General features: G+C 45.1%; 1 protein-coding gene across 3 annotated transcripts in view; it reads left to right on the forward strand.

Annotated features, from left to right (window-relative positions):
- SPIRE1 (spire type actin nucleation factor 1) overlaps positions 1-16,084 on the forward strand; it is a 430,877-nt gene that overhangs the window by 308,015 nt on the left and 106,778 nt on the right. For all 3 annotated transcript variants that reach the window (XM_069219936.1, XM_069219937.1, XM_069219938.1), the window contains exon 6: positions 4,219-4,383. In XM_069219936.1, the coding sequence (XP_069076037.1) occupies positions 4,219-4,383 (165 nt within the window). The remainder of the gene's footprint in view (positions 1-4,218; positions 4,384-16,084) is intronic.

Consider the following 16,084-nt stretch of genomic DNA (forward strand, 5'->3'; position numbering starts at 1 on the left):
TCTGTGTCCTTGCGGGGCCAGGCCTGGCTAAGAACCACTGGCTTATCAGGGGATGTCCAAGCCTTTCTTATGGACATGCACTTTGATTGCTGTCAGCTTTTTGGAGAGAAGGTGGACACAGCGCTTAAGCACTTTAAGGACAGCAGAGATATGGCTAGGTCCTTTGGCTTGTCTATGGTCCCCTGTCTATCCCATTCCTACCCCACCCATACCCTCCCAGCCACAACAGTCAATAGGCTTCCCGGCCTTTTCGTGGCCGAGGGTGCAGGACCCATGGACCATGTCGGACAGGTTGACCCTTTAGTTTGTCCTCTGGCCATCATGGGAAGGTGCTGGGAGGGATAGGCTTGGGACAGGCTTTGTTGGTGGTGGGGGGGAATGGGGCTATGCCATCACCTGCACAACTGGTGGTCAGTAACATCGGACTGTTGGGGTTTTCAAAATGTCCAAAGTGGCTGCTTCTTCCCCTTCGTGACCACCCCTCCACCCATGCTACCCACTTATGACCAGCTAACAGAGGACCACCTCTCCTTGGTTTTTCATGAAGTGTTGGCTCTCTTGGCCAAGGGACCCATAGAGAGAGTGCCAGCATCACAGGTAGGTTGTGGTTGCTATTCCCTCTACTTTCTGTTGTCCAGGAAGGACCGAGGCGTTCGTCCTATCCCAAACCTGCACCTTCTCAATCTAGTCCTTGCACAAGTTCTGTCTGTCCTGGATCCCGGAGATTGGATGGTGCATTGGAGTCGCAGAAAGTATATTTCCACATCTCCATCCTGCCTGTCCAAAGACATTACTTGCTGTGTGTGTGTATGTCAGTTTGCCGGGCTTCCCTTCAGCCTTACCAGCACCTCTCGAGTGTTCACAAAAGTGATAGTGGTAGTCTCAGGTCATTTGCGGGGGTCAGGGATTCTACTCTTTCCCTCCCTCAGTGATTGGCTGTTGAAGGCAGACTTGCCCCAAGCAGTTGTTTTCCACCATCAGACTTAGGCGAACCTCCTGCACTCGCTGGGCTTCACTATCAACATGCCAAATTCACACCTGACCCACTCTGATTCTCCTTTTAATCAAAGCTGTGCTGGTCACAGTGCAGTTCTGGGCCTATCCTCCCGAGCGGCGAGTTCAGGATGTACAGGTTATGATACCAATGTTTCAGACTTTATCCTGGAGAATGGCCCTGAGGTTGTTGGGCCTTATGGCCACCTGCATCCTGCTGGTAAACCTTGCCCTTTTGCAAATGAGGGACCCCAAGCTGCAGTGGGTGCAGCATCTGGGGAATCTGACATGAACCAGACATCTGGGGGAACTGCGAAAGATCTGCAGTAGTGACTGACGAACCAAGATTGGGTAAGTAGCAGACCCCTCTTTCTTCCCCAACCAGAGCTGACTGTAATGACAGATGCATCACTTCTTTGATGGGGCAGGAATCTGGGAGAGGTGGAGTTCAGAGGATTCTGATCTCCGGCGGAGTCAGGGCTCTACATTAACCAGTTGGAGCTTCAGGTGATTTGCTTCCCAGTAAAAGCTTTTCTTCTTTCACTCAAGAAAGAAGCTAGAGCTGGGTATTACAGACGACACCACCATGTAGTAATGCAACAAGTGGGGTGGGGTTGTAGACCTTTTGTCAAGAGGCTCTGGGCCGCTGCAAATAGCTGGAATGCTAGGGCATTTCCCTGGTAGTTCAATACGTGGCAGGATCTCTGACTGGCAGGACTGATTCTCAGCCAAAGATGCCTAGCGGTTCTCAAATGGTGTCTCCACCCGGAGGTGATGCAAAGCCTGTTTCAGCAGTGAGGAGAGAGATCGTTAGATCTGCTTGGCACCACCTAGAACATGCAATGTTAGCAGTTTTGTGCACTGGAGTTTTCAGGGCGACTCTTGCTTGAAGGCGCTTTTGGTCTTTAGTGGAGTTCTTGCCTCCTGTATTTCTTTCCGCCTAAACCACTCTTGTCTAGAGTTCTCAAAAAGATCAGGAATGACCGGGCTCCAGTTATTTTTGTGGCTCCAGATTGGGAACAAACTATCTCGTATCCTGAGCTGCTAAGCATAATAATTGGTGTCCCAATCGGGCAGCCTATTCGAGAGGAACTTCTGCCACTGCAACATGGCAGAGTTATGCACCCAAACCTGCTCACCATTCACCTTAGTGGGTGGAGATTGAGCAGCAGCAGTTGACATCTTTCGGCCTTTTGTCCGAAGTCTGTGATGTTATTTTGGCAGCCAGACATCCCTCCATCATTCTGTATACAACTGCTGTTGGGATAAGTTTGCAACATTGTGAGATTCTAAAAACGTCAACCCTTTTTTCTTTTTTACACATCTCTCTAAGGTTTTCTGTTTGCTTTACCTTTGGCCTAGCAGGGCTCTGTTCATGGCACAGTTAAAGGTTACCTATTAGTCATTTCTACATTTTTGCGGTTGCCTGACTAACCTTCTTTATTCAAACCACCTGTTGTGGCTAGGTTTCCTAAAGACTTGTAGCACTTGTTTCCCACCTGGTCCTACATCATGCCCTAGTTGGATCTCAGTTTTGTTCTCACTTTCTTAATGCGTTCACCCTTTGAGCCTCTACACAATTGCTCTCTTGGACTGCTGACCATCAAAGTAACCTTTCTAGTGGCCATTACATCGGCCAGGAGGATCAATGAATTGCAGGCACTCTGCGCACCCTCCGTACAACATCTACCTAGACAACCTGGTCCTCCGGTAACTTGCCTCCTTCTTTCTGAAGGTTGTAACTCCTTTCCATGTAGGCCTTAACATTACCTTGCGTACCTTTTTTGCTCTGCCTCACCTCTCCAAAGAGGAGGGGAGACGCTACTGTCTAGAGCCAAAAGAGCATTGTTGATCCACCTTGATCGGATAAGTTCTGAGCGGGCAATCAACTCTCTGTGGGGTATGTGGCAGCCAAGAAAGGGAAGTCTGTGCAGAAAAGGACTATCTCAAGATGGATATTGCTCTGCATCAAGATTTGCTCCACATTGGCCAAGAAGGAACCCCATGAGGGTTTGCAAGCTCATTCCACCAGAGCTAATGACGTGACCACTGTTAGCCTGGGGAGTTCCTGTCCTGGATTTCTGTCAGGCAGCAATGCAGGCTTCTTTGGAATTGTTTACCAAACAGTACTGTCTGGACAGCTGGGTCCATTGTGATGGGCACTGCGTGTGATCAGTCCTGCAGGATTTTCTGGTTTAAATTGGCCTCAAGACCCACCTCCGGGGAGGCACTGCTTGGGTATCGAGTCTAAGATAAGGAATCTACAGCTAGTAGCCTCTCTCAGATTAACAAGGTTCTTCCTTCGGTAACGCCTTACCTGATAGACTCTACGAGGCCGTAGATTTCTTACCATCCCTCCCAGCCTCCCGCTCTATGAGCAGACTGTAGTGTAAGGGACACCCTTCTCAGGACCTTAGTTTTTCACACCAGTGGTCAGTTCACATTCCTTGTGTGTAAAGTTGTGAAAGTAACTGGCATTGGTGCACCAGGGTGGTGTTTATATAGGTACCACATGCAATTTATGGTGCAGTCGACGCAGAGCCGAACTAGACCACCTACCGACGCTCAGGGGTATGGCTAAAAAAAACTCTGGAACCAGTCTGACACCTGGTGAATATTATAGGGTAAGGAATCTGCAAATACACAGTCTTTCCCATGTAGTATTTCCCAGATATGTTGTTACCAAAGGTAACTAATTCATTTCGTTTTTAAAATGCATTGACATTAGTGGTGTTGCAGAAACTTCCCATGTGGCATAGTACACTTAAGGTCAGGGTTGCCTAGTATCATGGCAGAGTTTTAGAATAGCCACTTACTCTGTAAACAAGTTCAATTTAGATTAATTGTACATACATGTATTTTATGTGGGAGTCATAAAAACCTGGCCTGGATCTGTCCTGCTTTGACCTTCTTTGTTCAATTCTGGGCTAGATAGTTTGTGCTCAACCCTCACATTACATTTCATGTCATGTTCTACATTCTGCATCTAGACTCATAAGGAAGCCCCAGATAAACAAATGTAGTGAAGCCCACAAGCAGCTGTGGAGAATTTTGACAGATTATCATCACACAATGCTGCAAAGAACAATACAAAAAGGACATATACTGTCACAGTTAACATGTACTACATTTTGTGTGAATTATCATTTAACATTTGCGTAGGAATCTAAATATTGTGTTGGCAGCTGTGATGTGGGAATTAATTCCAATTCCTTGTTTCCTCAGGCTTGTTTCTGGGTGCAGGTGATGAGAGATTTGCGAAATGGAGTGAAATTGAAGAAGGTCCAGGAGCGGCAATATAACATGCTGCCAATAGAGTATCAGCTGACGCCCTACGAGATGCTAATGGACGACATTCGCTCAAAGCGCTATACATTGAAGAAGGTGATGGTAAGTGGACCGCTGGACCTGCTCTTTTTTGGAAGGCCAACCTCTAGTCCAGCTTTCTCAGGAATAGCAATACTGTTGCATGCCCCTGTATCTGTGAAAAAATCACTTCTATGTAATGTGAATTTTGAGGATAACGCCAGACAGGAGTGAGGAGTAGGACTCATTGCTGTCGGGTTATATAAGGACATCCATATTAAAAGTATAATCACATGACTGTGCGCACCACAGTTATGCATGAGGTAGTGTTAACACCCCCAGTTTGCATTGCTTTCTTCAAGTTAATTCTTTATTGTTTAGCTTCTAAAAGCTATTACAACCACCTTCCACAGTAAAAATTAAAGGATAAGCAGAGAGTCAAATTGCATAGTACAAAGAAACTATAAAATTGATTATATGAACACTTAAAACTAGTAAAAACAGTTAAAGACTAATAAAAGGCTCTCAGGGCTATTCAGGGGATGAGAGGCTTGTTATAGTGGACCTTGCCATAAGCGTGCAAGTGCAAAGACGACCCAGGATGCTAAGCAAATTATGTAATTACAGTCTGTCTTTGTTCCCGATGATTTACTGATGCTTTTAATTGAGAGAGCTGCTGTTTTAGAATTTTCACAAATTTAGCGCATAGAGCACCTGCTCGTGAAGCAAATAAAAAATGCCTGAGCGCTGGTGCGTGCACCCTTGGCCAAAAAAAACTGTTTGAGCAAGAGTCTCCTTTGATGATCAAGAGCGGGGCAGCTACACAACAGGTTTGGTGATTCTGTTTGTTGTGACATATCCTGCAGACACTATTGTCTCCTAAACCTGCCCAGTCTGGATTAAAATCTTTTATTGGAAGGGCTAGTAATCTCATGTAAAGTATCAGGGCCCGTGTTTCTACATTAATGGGATCAGTGAAGTAAGATTAAGGTTTCCCCACGTAATAAGAGTCCTTCTGAGGCTGAGCCAGCCCCAAACTGTCAGCCGTTAAGTGATTCTGTTCCCTAGAGGCCACTTTCATTTGTTTGTTGATTACTGTTTTCCATACAGAGTAAGGGATGGCACCGCCCCACAAGGCTGCTTCTTCAGTCTTGAGTGTCAGGATCACTTCTCTTAATTGGGATGAACATGGGTTACCATACCTTTCATAGATGGATTTTAGAAGAGTTCATTGGGGCTATCCTGGTCTTCATGTAATATTTTAGCAAGGATGCTTTACACTCAAGAGATTGTTACTAGCCCCAACTCTAGCCTTAATCTGGCACGACGAACATATTGTGGTTGCTGAAATAATTTCCTATATGCTGTACGGTGGCGTAGCTCCAGGACGGTTCCCAGTGCTCCTGGATAGGCATGATGGCCATACTGTAGAGCTGGAGTTAAAGTTGCCCGTATTACTCTTAAAATAGGGGCCGCAGAGGCGCTGCTTAACAGACAATTAAGTTGGCCGATACCGTAGCCACAGCCTTTTTTTAAAGTTCGTTCATTTGTGCTACTGCTGAGCCGCTTACGCTAAACCACACTCCCAGATACTTATAATGTCTAGCCGTGGTAATTGTCTTGCACCCTAGATGCCATGTTGCCGGCGTCTTGCGCCAATAACTGACAAAAATGAAGACTTTATTTTTTGTCTGGTTAACCAGTAGGTGGTTGGCTGTGTTGAATCTGTCCAAGGCGTCCAGAACCCGGTAAAAAAACGGATTAAGTGTGGTTCCTTATCACAATGCCTTCAGCTTTCTGGATTGTTTACAGAGAGATGGCACAGAGCTTGGGAGGAACCAAACTACTGGAATCCAGTGCCTTCCCTAAGTTCACAGTGTAAAGGTTGAACAGCACAGGGGCCAAAACACAGCCCTTTTTTAACCCGCTGTTGGTGCCCACTTTTTGTGTGACCGTGGATGCATCAGTTTTCACCCGCACCCATGTCTCTGTGTATAAGGAGATAATAGCTCTTAAGAGATTTGGTGGTATACCCCAACCGTCAAGCTTCCTCTAAAGGGGTAGCCCTGCCCAACCTGTGAAAGGCCGTACTGCAGTGCTTAATTTGTGCTGCTTGTTTCGGGTGCGGAGCACCTGTACTTATTTTTGAGGGCTGGCACTTATTCTTCTGACTCAAGAATTTACTACGAGCAAAAGACACATATAGAAAAGACGGGGGAAGAGAAAAATGAAAAAGCGTCACAAAGGAGAAAAGCAGAAAGCTGCAAGAGTGAGATGAAGGTGCAGGGAGTGTCTTTAAATGGATTGAAGAGGCCTGAGATGGCTTCAGGACTACTCTGCCTCAATATTACGTGTTCGGACAAAAAATTGCAGCAGCCACGTGTTTAAGAAGAGGGTTTGGGCCCAGCACGTTTTTGTTGACAAATTAAGCACTGCCGTACCGTAGTCTATGAAGCAGCACAGGAGAGGTAAGCTATTCTTCTGAAGGGCACCATACTTGAGGACTGATAGTGCTTGGATGTTGTCAGTGGCAGAGACTGCAGCCCTAAAGCCTGATTGGAAGAAAGGTAAAATGTCTTCCTCAGCTGCCCATGCTTCTAGTTGTTCTAATAGAATTTGGGCTTGGACTTTTGCCTCAACATCCAATAAGGCGATCAATCGTCAATTTGCAGCTAAAGTCCGATCTCAGTTTTTTAATATGGGGCATAAAATGGATTTGCTCCGGGCCTCAGGAATGATGGCATTTTGAAAGGCATAATTATACAGCGTTCGCAGCACCTTGGCTCGGTTTATATGAGATTCTTTAAATAGGCAGGATAGAATGCCGTTCGGGCCCGGGGCCCGATCTGATTTCAGCTGGTTAAGTAATTTTGCAACCTTCTGGGAGCTAATTAGACTTCCTGGGCCAGATTGGCTCATCTCCAAGAAAGGACCCTGATTGCGAGTAAGTTCATCTTGGGGGCTCACCCTAGCAACCTTCCAGGAGCTGATTAGACTTCCTGGGCCAGATTGGCTCATCTCCAAGAAAGGACCCTGATTGCGAGTAAGTTCATCTTGGTGGCTCACCCTAGCAACCTTCCAGGAGCTGATTAGACTTCCTGGGCCAGATTGGCTCATCTCCAAGAAAGGACCCTGATTGCGAGTAAGTTCATCTTGGGGGCTCACCCTAGCAATCTTCCAGGAGCTGATTAGACTTCCTGGAGCAGATTGGCTTGCCACCAAGAAAGGACCCTGATCTTGGGTAAGTTCATCTTTGTGACTCTGCCTAGGCTCACTGTCTCCCAGATTTGCTGCGAGAATTGGCTTATGAACTGTAATTTCAGCCGGATCCGCAGTTAGTGTGATGCCTGACTGATTCACATATAACTTGGCAATATGCCCGACCCATGCTGCTTCGGAGTCTCCGTTTTCCCTAGTCGTGTTGATGTTCTTAAACTTGTTGATATGGGCCCAGAAGCGGGCCTGGTTGGCATGTTTTAATAACTGAAAAACTGTGGCTCATTCTTTCTTGTGCCTTTGCTTCTGGTGTTCCCAAAATGATATTTTATGGGACATTCTGGCCAATTGTAGTCCCTCAGATGTTGTATCTGATGGATTACACTGGTAAGCACCCTGGGCTTTGCAGGGGGACCTCTAAGAGATGATAATTGCTTAGCTGCAGTAACCAAGCATCACCTGTTTTGGCTCACCTGTTGGAGATTCGGCTTGTGCTCCTGTCCCAGCAAACACCAGCTTAGATCATCCATTTATCTTCCCCACTCCTGTAGGGCACATGCTGGTTGATAGGTCTTTAAAATAAGCTCTAGTCCCTCTACCCAGGTCCTAACCTTAATCCTATGATCGGACTGCCACTTAATTTATTTTTCTAGTTTCACAGTCTCTTTACTCGTTCAGGTGTCCAAGTGATTGGTTTTGTCCGCAAGTTGTACTGCCAGATTCAGAATACACTTCAGGGGACTATGGTCACTTTCCGATGTGACTGGTATGTCAGTGACCCAATCGGGCGGCCAAGCCCTCAGATAGAAAAGTGAAATCAATGGCTGCTATGTCTTTACAGGTTGGGGGAATACCCACTCCTTGTTTTTCCCCTCAGATGTAGCGGGGGCTCCCTTGATCGTTAGGTAGATGAACTTGGGCTGCTACCATGATTTTATTAGCCACAGGATCTGCTTTGCTTTCTTCATATAAAGCCAGCTTGGGAACCGAGAGTGTACAGTGAACCCTCATCAGAGCCTAAATCAGCACACACCTATTTTGCTTCATGCTGTGACTTCCCCTTAAACTGAGAGCTTGTAGGAGAACAGCCTCCCTCAGTAGGAGTAAATATACTCCAGACTTTTACTATACCTCTCATTCATCAAAGTTATCAGTGGCCTAATGACCTACAATGAACAAAGGACCGTAAGTTCCGCATTCCTGAAGGTTGTTGACATCACAACTTTTACTCCCAGGAAGCGTGTTAGAATATTTTACTACATATCACAACCTGTACTGTTACTAATAAAAGGTGCAAGAAAGAAAATCATTCTTGTATAATTTGCTGGAAGAAGTATATTATTTATCCATAGCGGTTATTTCCTTTCCTGTTGCAGTCCAAATTGCCCCATTAAGCTCACCATCCAGGTCTACTTGGGAATGTTTTCTGTGGGATCTATTACTTGAATGGTAGGTGGGAGCTATAAATACCACATGGAATGAACTACAGGGTCTGTTTTTGTCTAGTTCAGCTAGAATTCATTTCAGAGTCTACAGGTTTGGCAACAAGGTGCAAAGGAGAAAAGCAAAGATTACCGGTGTGATCTAAATTATTAATGGCCTTTGATCTTTCAGTAATCGTACGTTATTTGGAAAATGTCACTTTTAATTGACGGCATTTGTTTGAATCGTTTTAGTAGAATTCATCTGAATGCATTAAACATCTCGTCACACTCCTCCACTTGGCGTAACCTTGCCTAAGCTCATGAGAGATGACCCCCAGGAGCTCCTGCCTTTCTGACACTATGGCCCTCTCCCTCTACATTTCCTTTCATCATCTTTCACATTGATGATGACATTGATTGCGGTACCACACAGCGCTAGACTGACCCTCGGCCTGTCTCCTCCTGTTTGCACTTCACTCTGATTTTTGGGACAATACACTGTCTTTGGAACTGTCCCTACCTAGACTTGTTCCTGCAAAGGACCACCCTGTCTGCCCTGTGTCCTCCTTCTGTCTGGACCCTAGTCACTCCCAGTTCTCCTGTAAACACCACCAAATGCCATTTGAAGAATTTAGTTGTACTTGCGGCCTGTTTTTCACAAGATACTTTTCTCTTTAACGTGTTGATGCCTTAATGCTGTAGAGGTCGAACCGTTTCCTAGTCAAGAACTACCTGGTTTCCTTTGTGAGAATCTGTTGAATTTATTTTACATGGAAGCAGCGTCACTGCTCATGAAACAGTGCCATTACATATTGGACATGTGTAAAAGAATAAAACATGGGCGACAATTTGTTTTCAATGTTTGTAGTAGATCTGTAGATGGAGGAGCTGAATTTATCTGGAATAAACTCCCTGAAAAGTTATTTTTTTCATACAAAAATCATCCACATCACAGCACTCGTGAGATCCTAGGAAGTGCGGATTCATGAACGGTTAAATATTGGGCATTACTACGAAATTGATCACTACTCTGTCGAAGCGGAAGTGAATATGCTTCACAGTGCTTTCTGTGTCTCGAGAAACATGCATCACATGGAGCAGATACCTGGAAGTAGAAGGAAGATTGGTTCTGATACCATGTCTCCACTGAGGAATTCTTACATTGCGCTGAAAAATACGGGTGGCAAGAGAGGATCTGCTGTAATTTGCCTAGACTATACACTCTTGTTCTCTGGTGGCCACTTTATTGGTGCTGTTCACTGCTGATGCGCTACAGGAATAGGACTTGGAATACATGTCATGGTTAATGCCTTCACCCACTCAAGTATCTCAGTGGCCTACAACACAAAGGATGGGGGCCCGCTGAGATTCCAGCACCTCACAGATGTACTAGGGCATTAGACCAAGATGTGGTCCTTGTGGCGTGGCCTACATAACGCTGCTGTCTTTATTAATTACCCTATGCACATTTTTTAAAAACCTCCAAGTTCGTACAGCTTAAGTGAACAAGAGAACTTTATATGGTGGACCCTGTGAGCGATCTTTTCTCCTTTCCCTCTCATAATCCATAACTTGAGCTTTCACTTTATGGGAGGTTAGTGAGCGGGCTAGCAGGAGATCAGAGACTCGTTTCTCTTGTATTTTATACGTCAAACCCTTAACTAATTCCAGCGAGCATTATGTTCCAGATCTTGTTGTGGGAAGAAATACCAAACCCTTTTTAGGTCGGATTCAAAGCGCAGCTGTTGCCTGACCTTATGTAATCAACAGAAATAACAGCTTTACAAGCCGTAGGGGACAGGGGCTTTAGCTACTCCTACATGTTGATTCTCTCAAGTTCAGCATTTGATTGGACAGAGGTTGTGTGCTTCTGCTGGAAAAGAGTTCTTGTATTTCACTTCATGCCTTATTAGAACGCCTGTGCTCAGTACAGTAGGTCTGAATTGGTTATGGTGACAAGCCACTGATGCCATTTTCCAGATGCAATACTTATTATCTGTTATGTATTAAGTCCTATAAGAGTGTATTTTTATGTTATATTGAATCTTAATGATTACCCTAGTAAGTTTTGGTGTTGGCTACCCTCACATACAAACACAGGGTGTAAGAGAATTAGATGGTGATTTTCATTGTTTGTTCCCCCTTGTAAGGCTTGTGTATATTTTTGCCAAATGTTTGTTCACATAGTTGTTATTTTATGACTGTGTGCCAGATGGCTGCCTTGTTTGAAAGTTTATGCTCAATAGAGCAACCCTGAGAATGCTGATGGTGACAAGACAATGATAAAGTATGCAGGCTTTTTGGTTCATGGGACAAAATGCAGTCGGGTATCATAGATGTTATGTTTGTTATGAACATTTACAGTAGAGACAGTATGCCTGAATTATTGTGAAAAACGTATGTTAAAACAAAGGTCTTTACAGCTGGATTGTCATGACACCGAATTAAAAGCTGTAGAAATGGTTTTTTTGGATAGAATCCCAGAGGTTCCTCTATTTGGCCAGGCCGTTGGTGTTTGTTACTTTGGGTGTCAAAGCCAGAGGTAGATTTGCGTTTTTTTGTTTTTTTTAGGGAGTCTTGTATATTATATTTGCTAGCTACAATTTTTTTACATATTTGTAATTTTAGGACTGTATATTAATGGGTCCTTTGTGGAGAAGCTTGTGCTCAACACAAATGCCTCAATTTTTATAGTGAAATGCCAGTGATGAAGGCTATATGCCTGATTAATTAATTGCCAAGGTTCTGAACTGTTAATTATGAAAAGCTGAAGGCCTAGCTCATTTATTGTGAAAAGCATATGTAAAAGTCAATAGGTCTTTTAGAGTGGGTTGGTATTATATTGTCGCAAACCTGTGTACAGCTATTTTGTTACATGTAATCAATCCCACGGACTACTGTGGGAGTCAAGAGTTATGATGTTGGTTACCCCTCTGACAAAACCTAGTGGTTGGAAATTTACACTGCGAAAGTCCTTGTTAGGTCCGCGTAGGAGGGGTTGTTTATTGTTTTGCCAACTAAAGTTCTCTATATAGTTGTAATTTTATTCATTGATGCCTTGTGGTTACTTTATGACAAAATTAATGCTCAATTCGGTGTGCTTGTGTTGGTTATGGTGGCAACTTTATGCTACAGAACTGATTCGTTTTTTTGTTTTAAAAAAAATCTTTTTATTGGTCATTGGTTGACATTTAGCCCTATATTAGGACCACATACACCATCAAAGCAGGATAATTCAATCGCATCTCAGCCAATCAAAAGCGAAACATTAACGGTCACAATAACAAACATCGGTACTGTTGCTGTTCAGTCCCATCACAGAACTGATTGGTTCATTTGAAAAATGTATGTCTAGTGGCTATCAGTTATGTTTATTAGAAGATCTCTGAGAAAGAAAGCAGGCCTCACGTATAGTGAAAACTTGTAAAGGATAATAGGTCTATAATGGTGGATTGCTATTATGCCCCGTTAAAACCCGTGAACAGGAACTTTTACGCATTGGACCTGACAAAATTAATTTAGAAGGGAAAGGTTTTGATGTTTGTTGTTGACCCTGCCCTTTGAAACACCCTCGGGGTAGAAGATTGCATTTGAGAACCCTTCCTAGGCCTTTTAGGAGGTTGTTCATATAGTTTTACCAACCGTATTTGTATAGCTGTTTGTAATTTTAGACATAGTATTTAATAGTGGATTTATTAAACTACTGCTTAGACCTGTACTGGCAGCTTTAGCTGCCTGCTGGGCTCTTATCGAAAAGGTTCATAAAAATACATTTATACATATACCTTCATGGACGGACTTTGAGTTAGCTCTCTTCAGCCATCATTGCGTCTGAGTGTCATTCAAAGTCTGTTTCCTCCCAAGGCAGCACATGCTATGGCTTAATCGTCCAGCCCACTTCAGCCATTGGCACTATTGTCCTCAGAATGATTGCACTTCCCCTGATAAGATATGATCATGTGCCTCAAATTAGCTATGCTTCAGTGATAGGGCTTGTGCATTTCTTATGTTTTCTCCCTGTATATGGACCTATTGTTTCTTTTTCTTTTTTGAGCTGTAAGCAAATCCTTAATCAAGCCTACAGGGCTTCTCGTTTGCTGCCAATTTAATCTGCAGTGCCCACATCCTGAATTGCCACTATTTCTAAATCAGATCGTCTCTCACGGCTAGGTTTAATTTTTCACTTATAATTGCAAGCAGAGGTCTGCTGCATTTATACTGTGGCATGTTTATTTTATCTGCGTACAAATAACTCAATAGGTGGCTAAACGGAAGAGTATCCAGTCTCACCTTTTAATGAAGAGGGACTTCATTTACAGGGCAGACCTATTGGCATCGCCAATGCTTGTTTGTCAGATGGAGCCTAAGAAGATGAAGCAAAGTATGATGTAATTTAGTAGGTACTGGATTTTAGGTTTTGGCAACTGTACAGCAGTGCTGTTTAGGCGGTCGGCTCTGCTTGAAATAGTTCTGTGAACACCAATAATCCTCTGTCAGTTTAGTATTCCAGACCCCTCCTGCAGGCACCTGATCAAACCACCATTTTGGCTGTACAACACGAAGAGGATGGGGAGATGGTGCACCTGATAGACAGGCCAGTAACTAGATAGTGGACATGAAGGCGACAGTGGCTGTGACGCGAACAAGACAGCTATCACTGACAGTCACTGTAGCAACCCCACAAATACCTTCAATCAAAACTACACAAGACTTACAGCTAACCTGTGTATCTTTTTTATGAGGGAGAATGCTAGCACAGAGACAAGGGGACAATAAACGGTGTGAACAAATGGAGACATTAACAATGGCGCAGGAAGAAGTGTACTCTGGGACAGGGCAGGGAGACATGTACATATGAACATTTCTGCCCCTGGCATAGTGAAGCTATAGAAACGGGGAATGGAAAACATATATGCACAACGCACCGAGACAGAAGATACCACCTTTTTGGGTGATAGAAAAGCCTGCTGGAGCAAGGATACACTCATGGGGAGCTGCAAACTACTCATGACACTTCTACTTAGTAGGCTGCCTCGACTTGCATATAAAGGTGTCCGACACAGTGACACTACTACCCACAAGATAAGCTCAGCGACACAGTAATTGAAACAGAGAGGCATGGCAATGTCAACAGAGCTATTTGCACACTTACGGGAAAGTGGACGTGTAAACATGGAATGGATTCTGGCTAGTAGGACAGAGGATTTGGCTTACTGGACAGGAAACACATGGAAACTGGGACAGTACCACCACCACTGAGAGAATGAAACACACACATTGGAGGCAGATAAAAAGGCACTCAAGCAGGGAATCCGTTGACACAGGAACAAAGAATACACTGAACGGTGGAGGGGGAATAAACTGATGTGGAGCAGGTACTCCACAATCACTGAGCACATACTTAAAGGGGGCTGTTAGAAATGGGGCTAGGGTACAGTAGCCAAGATAACAATTTATCCCCAACGTGACCCCTATGCATGCTCCACAAAAAAAGACTCCACACAGGGTTGTAAAAAAACACAGAATCTTTATATTTTGAGGTATGTGCAAGCATACAAGTAATCTATTTAGCAATAATCTTTCAGACATGACTGAGGTGATTCAATAAGAAAGTACAGTTCACTTAGCAGTGGTTCAGGTGCAAGCAACAATCACTGGGTTGTTAGTAATCTGGCATACTCCGAGAAATGTGATAATTTAAAATAGTAGTGTCCTAGGGTAAGCACCACGGTGAGATTGCACCAGAACAGGGTTGTATAGAAAATTGTTGGGGCGCTTCTACCCAGGGTAATATGGTAATCTTTTCCCTGATCGCTTTCTCCCTTACTTGAGCGGCTGGGAATAGTATGTGTTGAAGTCCAGCTCCTGCACGTGCTTGGTAGACTGAGAGGCACTTCGCCTCAGAGGTTTCAGGGAAAGCATTCCCTGGTCTCCCTTTCCATCACTTGCGCGTCTGGGAAGGGAGATCAAGACTGCTGCCCGGATCCTTAAGAGCATAAAATGGTTGAAGGCGCTTCGCCTCAGAGGAATATGGTGGTCTTTTCCCCGGTCGCTCTCTTCCTCTCGAGAGCAGCCAGGAAAGGTTATTGATGAAATCTGGCTCCTGCGCGGACTTTGCAGGCATCGAGGCGCTTCTACTCAGAGGAATATGGTGGTCTTTTCGCCAGTCGCTCTCTCCCTCACTCAAGCGGGCGGGAAGGGTTATTGATGAAGTCCGGCTCCTACCCGGACTTGGCAGTAGTTCACCAACTTTAATCCTTGTGAAGGCAAGGCACACCGGCAGGGCCCTGGAGGCACTCTGGGATTGCTTGGGAAGTCTGTAAGAAGTTCAGGCAGAGAGCAGCAGGCAGCAGGGCAGCGCAGCTTGTCAGAGCAGCAGTACCTGGGAACAGTCAGGTCTGGCAGGGTGGAGATCCTGGCACACAGCAGTCTTTGCTCCAGCGTGATCTTTGGAGGTCCAGAAGTGTACTGGCTAGTGGGTCAAGGGGCCCACTATTTATACAGAAAGTGCCTTTGATGTGAGGGATGACTACAGAGAAACCTTGTGAAGTGGCTGAGTGTCCTGTGATGTGGGTGTCTGAAGGGAATGCACAAGTCACCCTGTGATCGGGCAGTCCCAATCACGTCCTCGGCGCTGGTGGTCACTGACGTGTCGGATGGTTCCGACACGTCATTTCCGCGTCCCCGCGTTACCGAGGGAACGCTCTCTGACGACGGATCGCGTCGCCGAGTTGCCGGGGAAACCCCGGAGGGCTTCCGGGCCGCGGCGGTGAAGAAGGGGTGTGGCCTGATGATCGGGGGGTGAAAGGAGACGGCGTGAGGAGAGAGACGGGAGGAACAAGAGCCGAACCAGAGGAAGAGAGGAGAAACATCGCCACGCTTCCCGAAGACGAGGAGCTGCATAAGGAGACTGCCGCCAGGAAATCTCAGCTGACGGGACACCCAGGAGCCAGCCACGACCCAGGAGGGTCGTGGCTTGCTAAGGTACGGTCGTTTTGGGACACCAAAGGGAATATTGAGATTAAGAGGGCACTGGGGAAGGGACCTGGGAAGGAGTGAAGGGAAGGCTGGGAGGGATCATAGAGAGCACCTATTGAGGCACAATTAAGTCACAAAACATGCACTTTTAAGGCTGGTATTTCACC

Source organism: Pleurodeles waltl, chromosome 2_2, assembly GCF_031143425.1.
Source record: "Pleurodeles waltl isolate 20211129_DDA chromosome 2_2, aPleWal1.hap1.20221129, whole genome shotgun sequence".
In the NCBI taxonomy this organism is placed as follows: Eukaryota; Metazoa; Chordata; class Amphibia; order Caudata; family Salamandridae; genus Pleurodeles; species Pleurodeles waltl.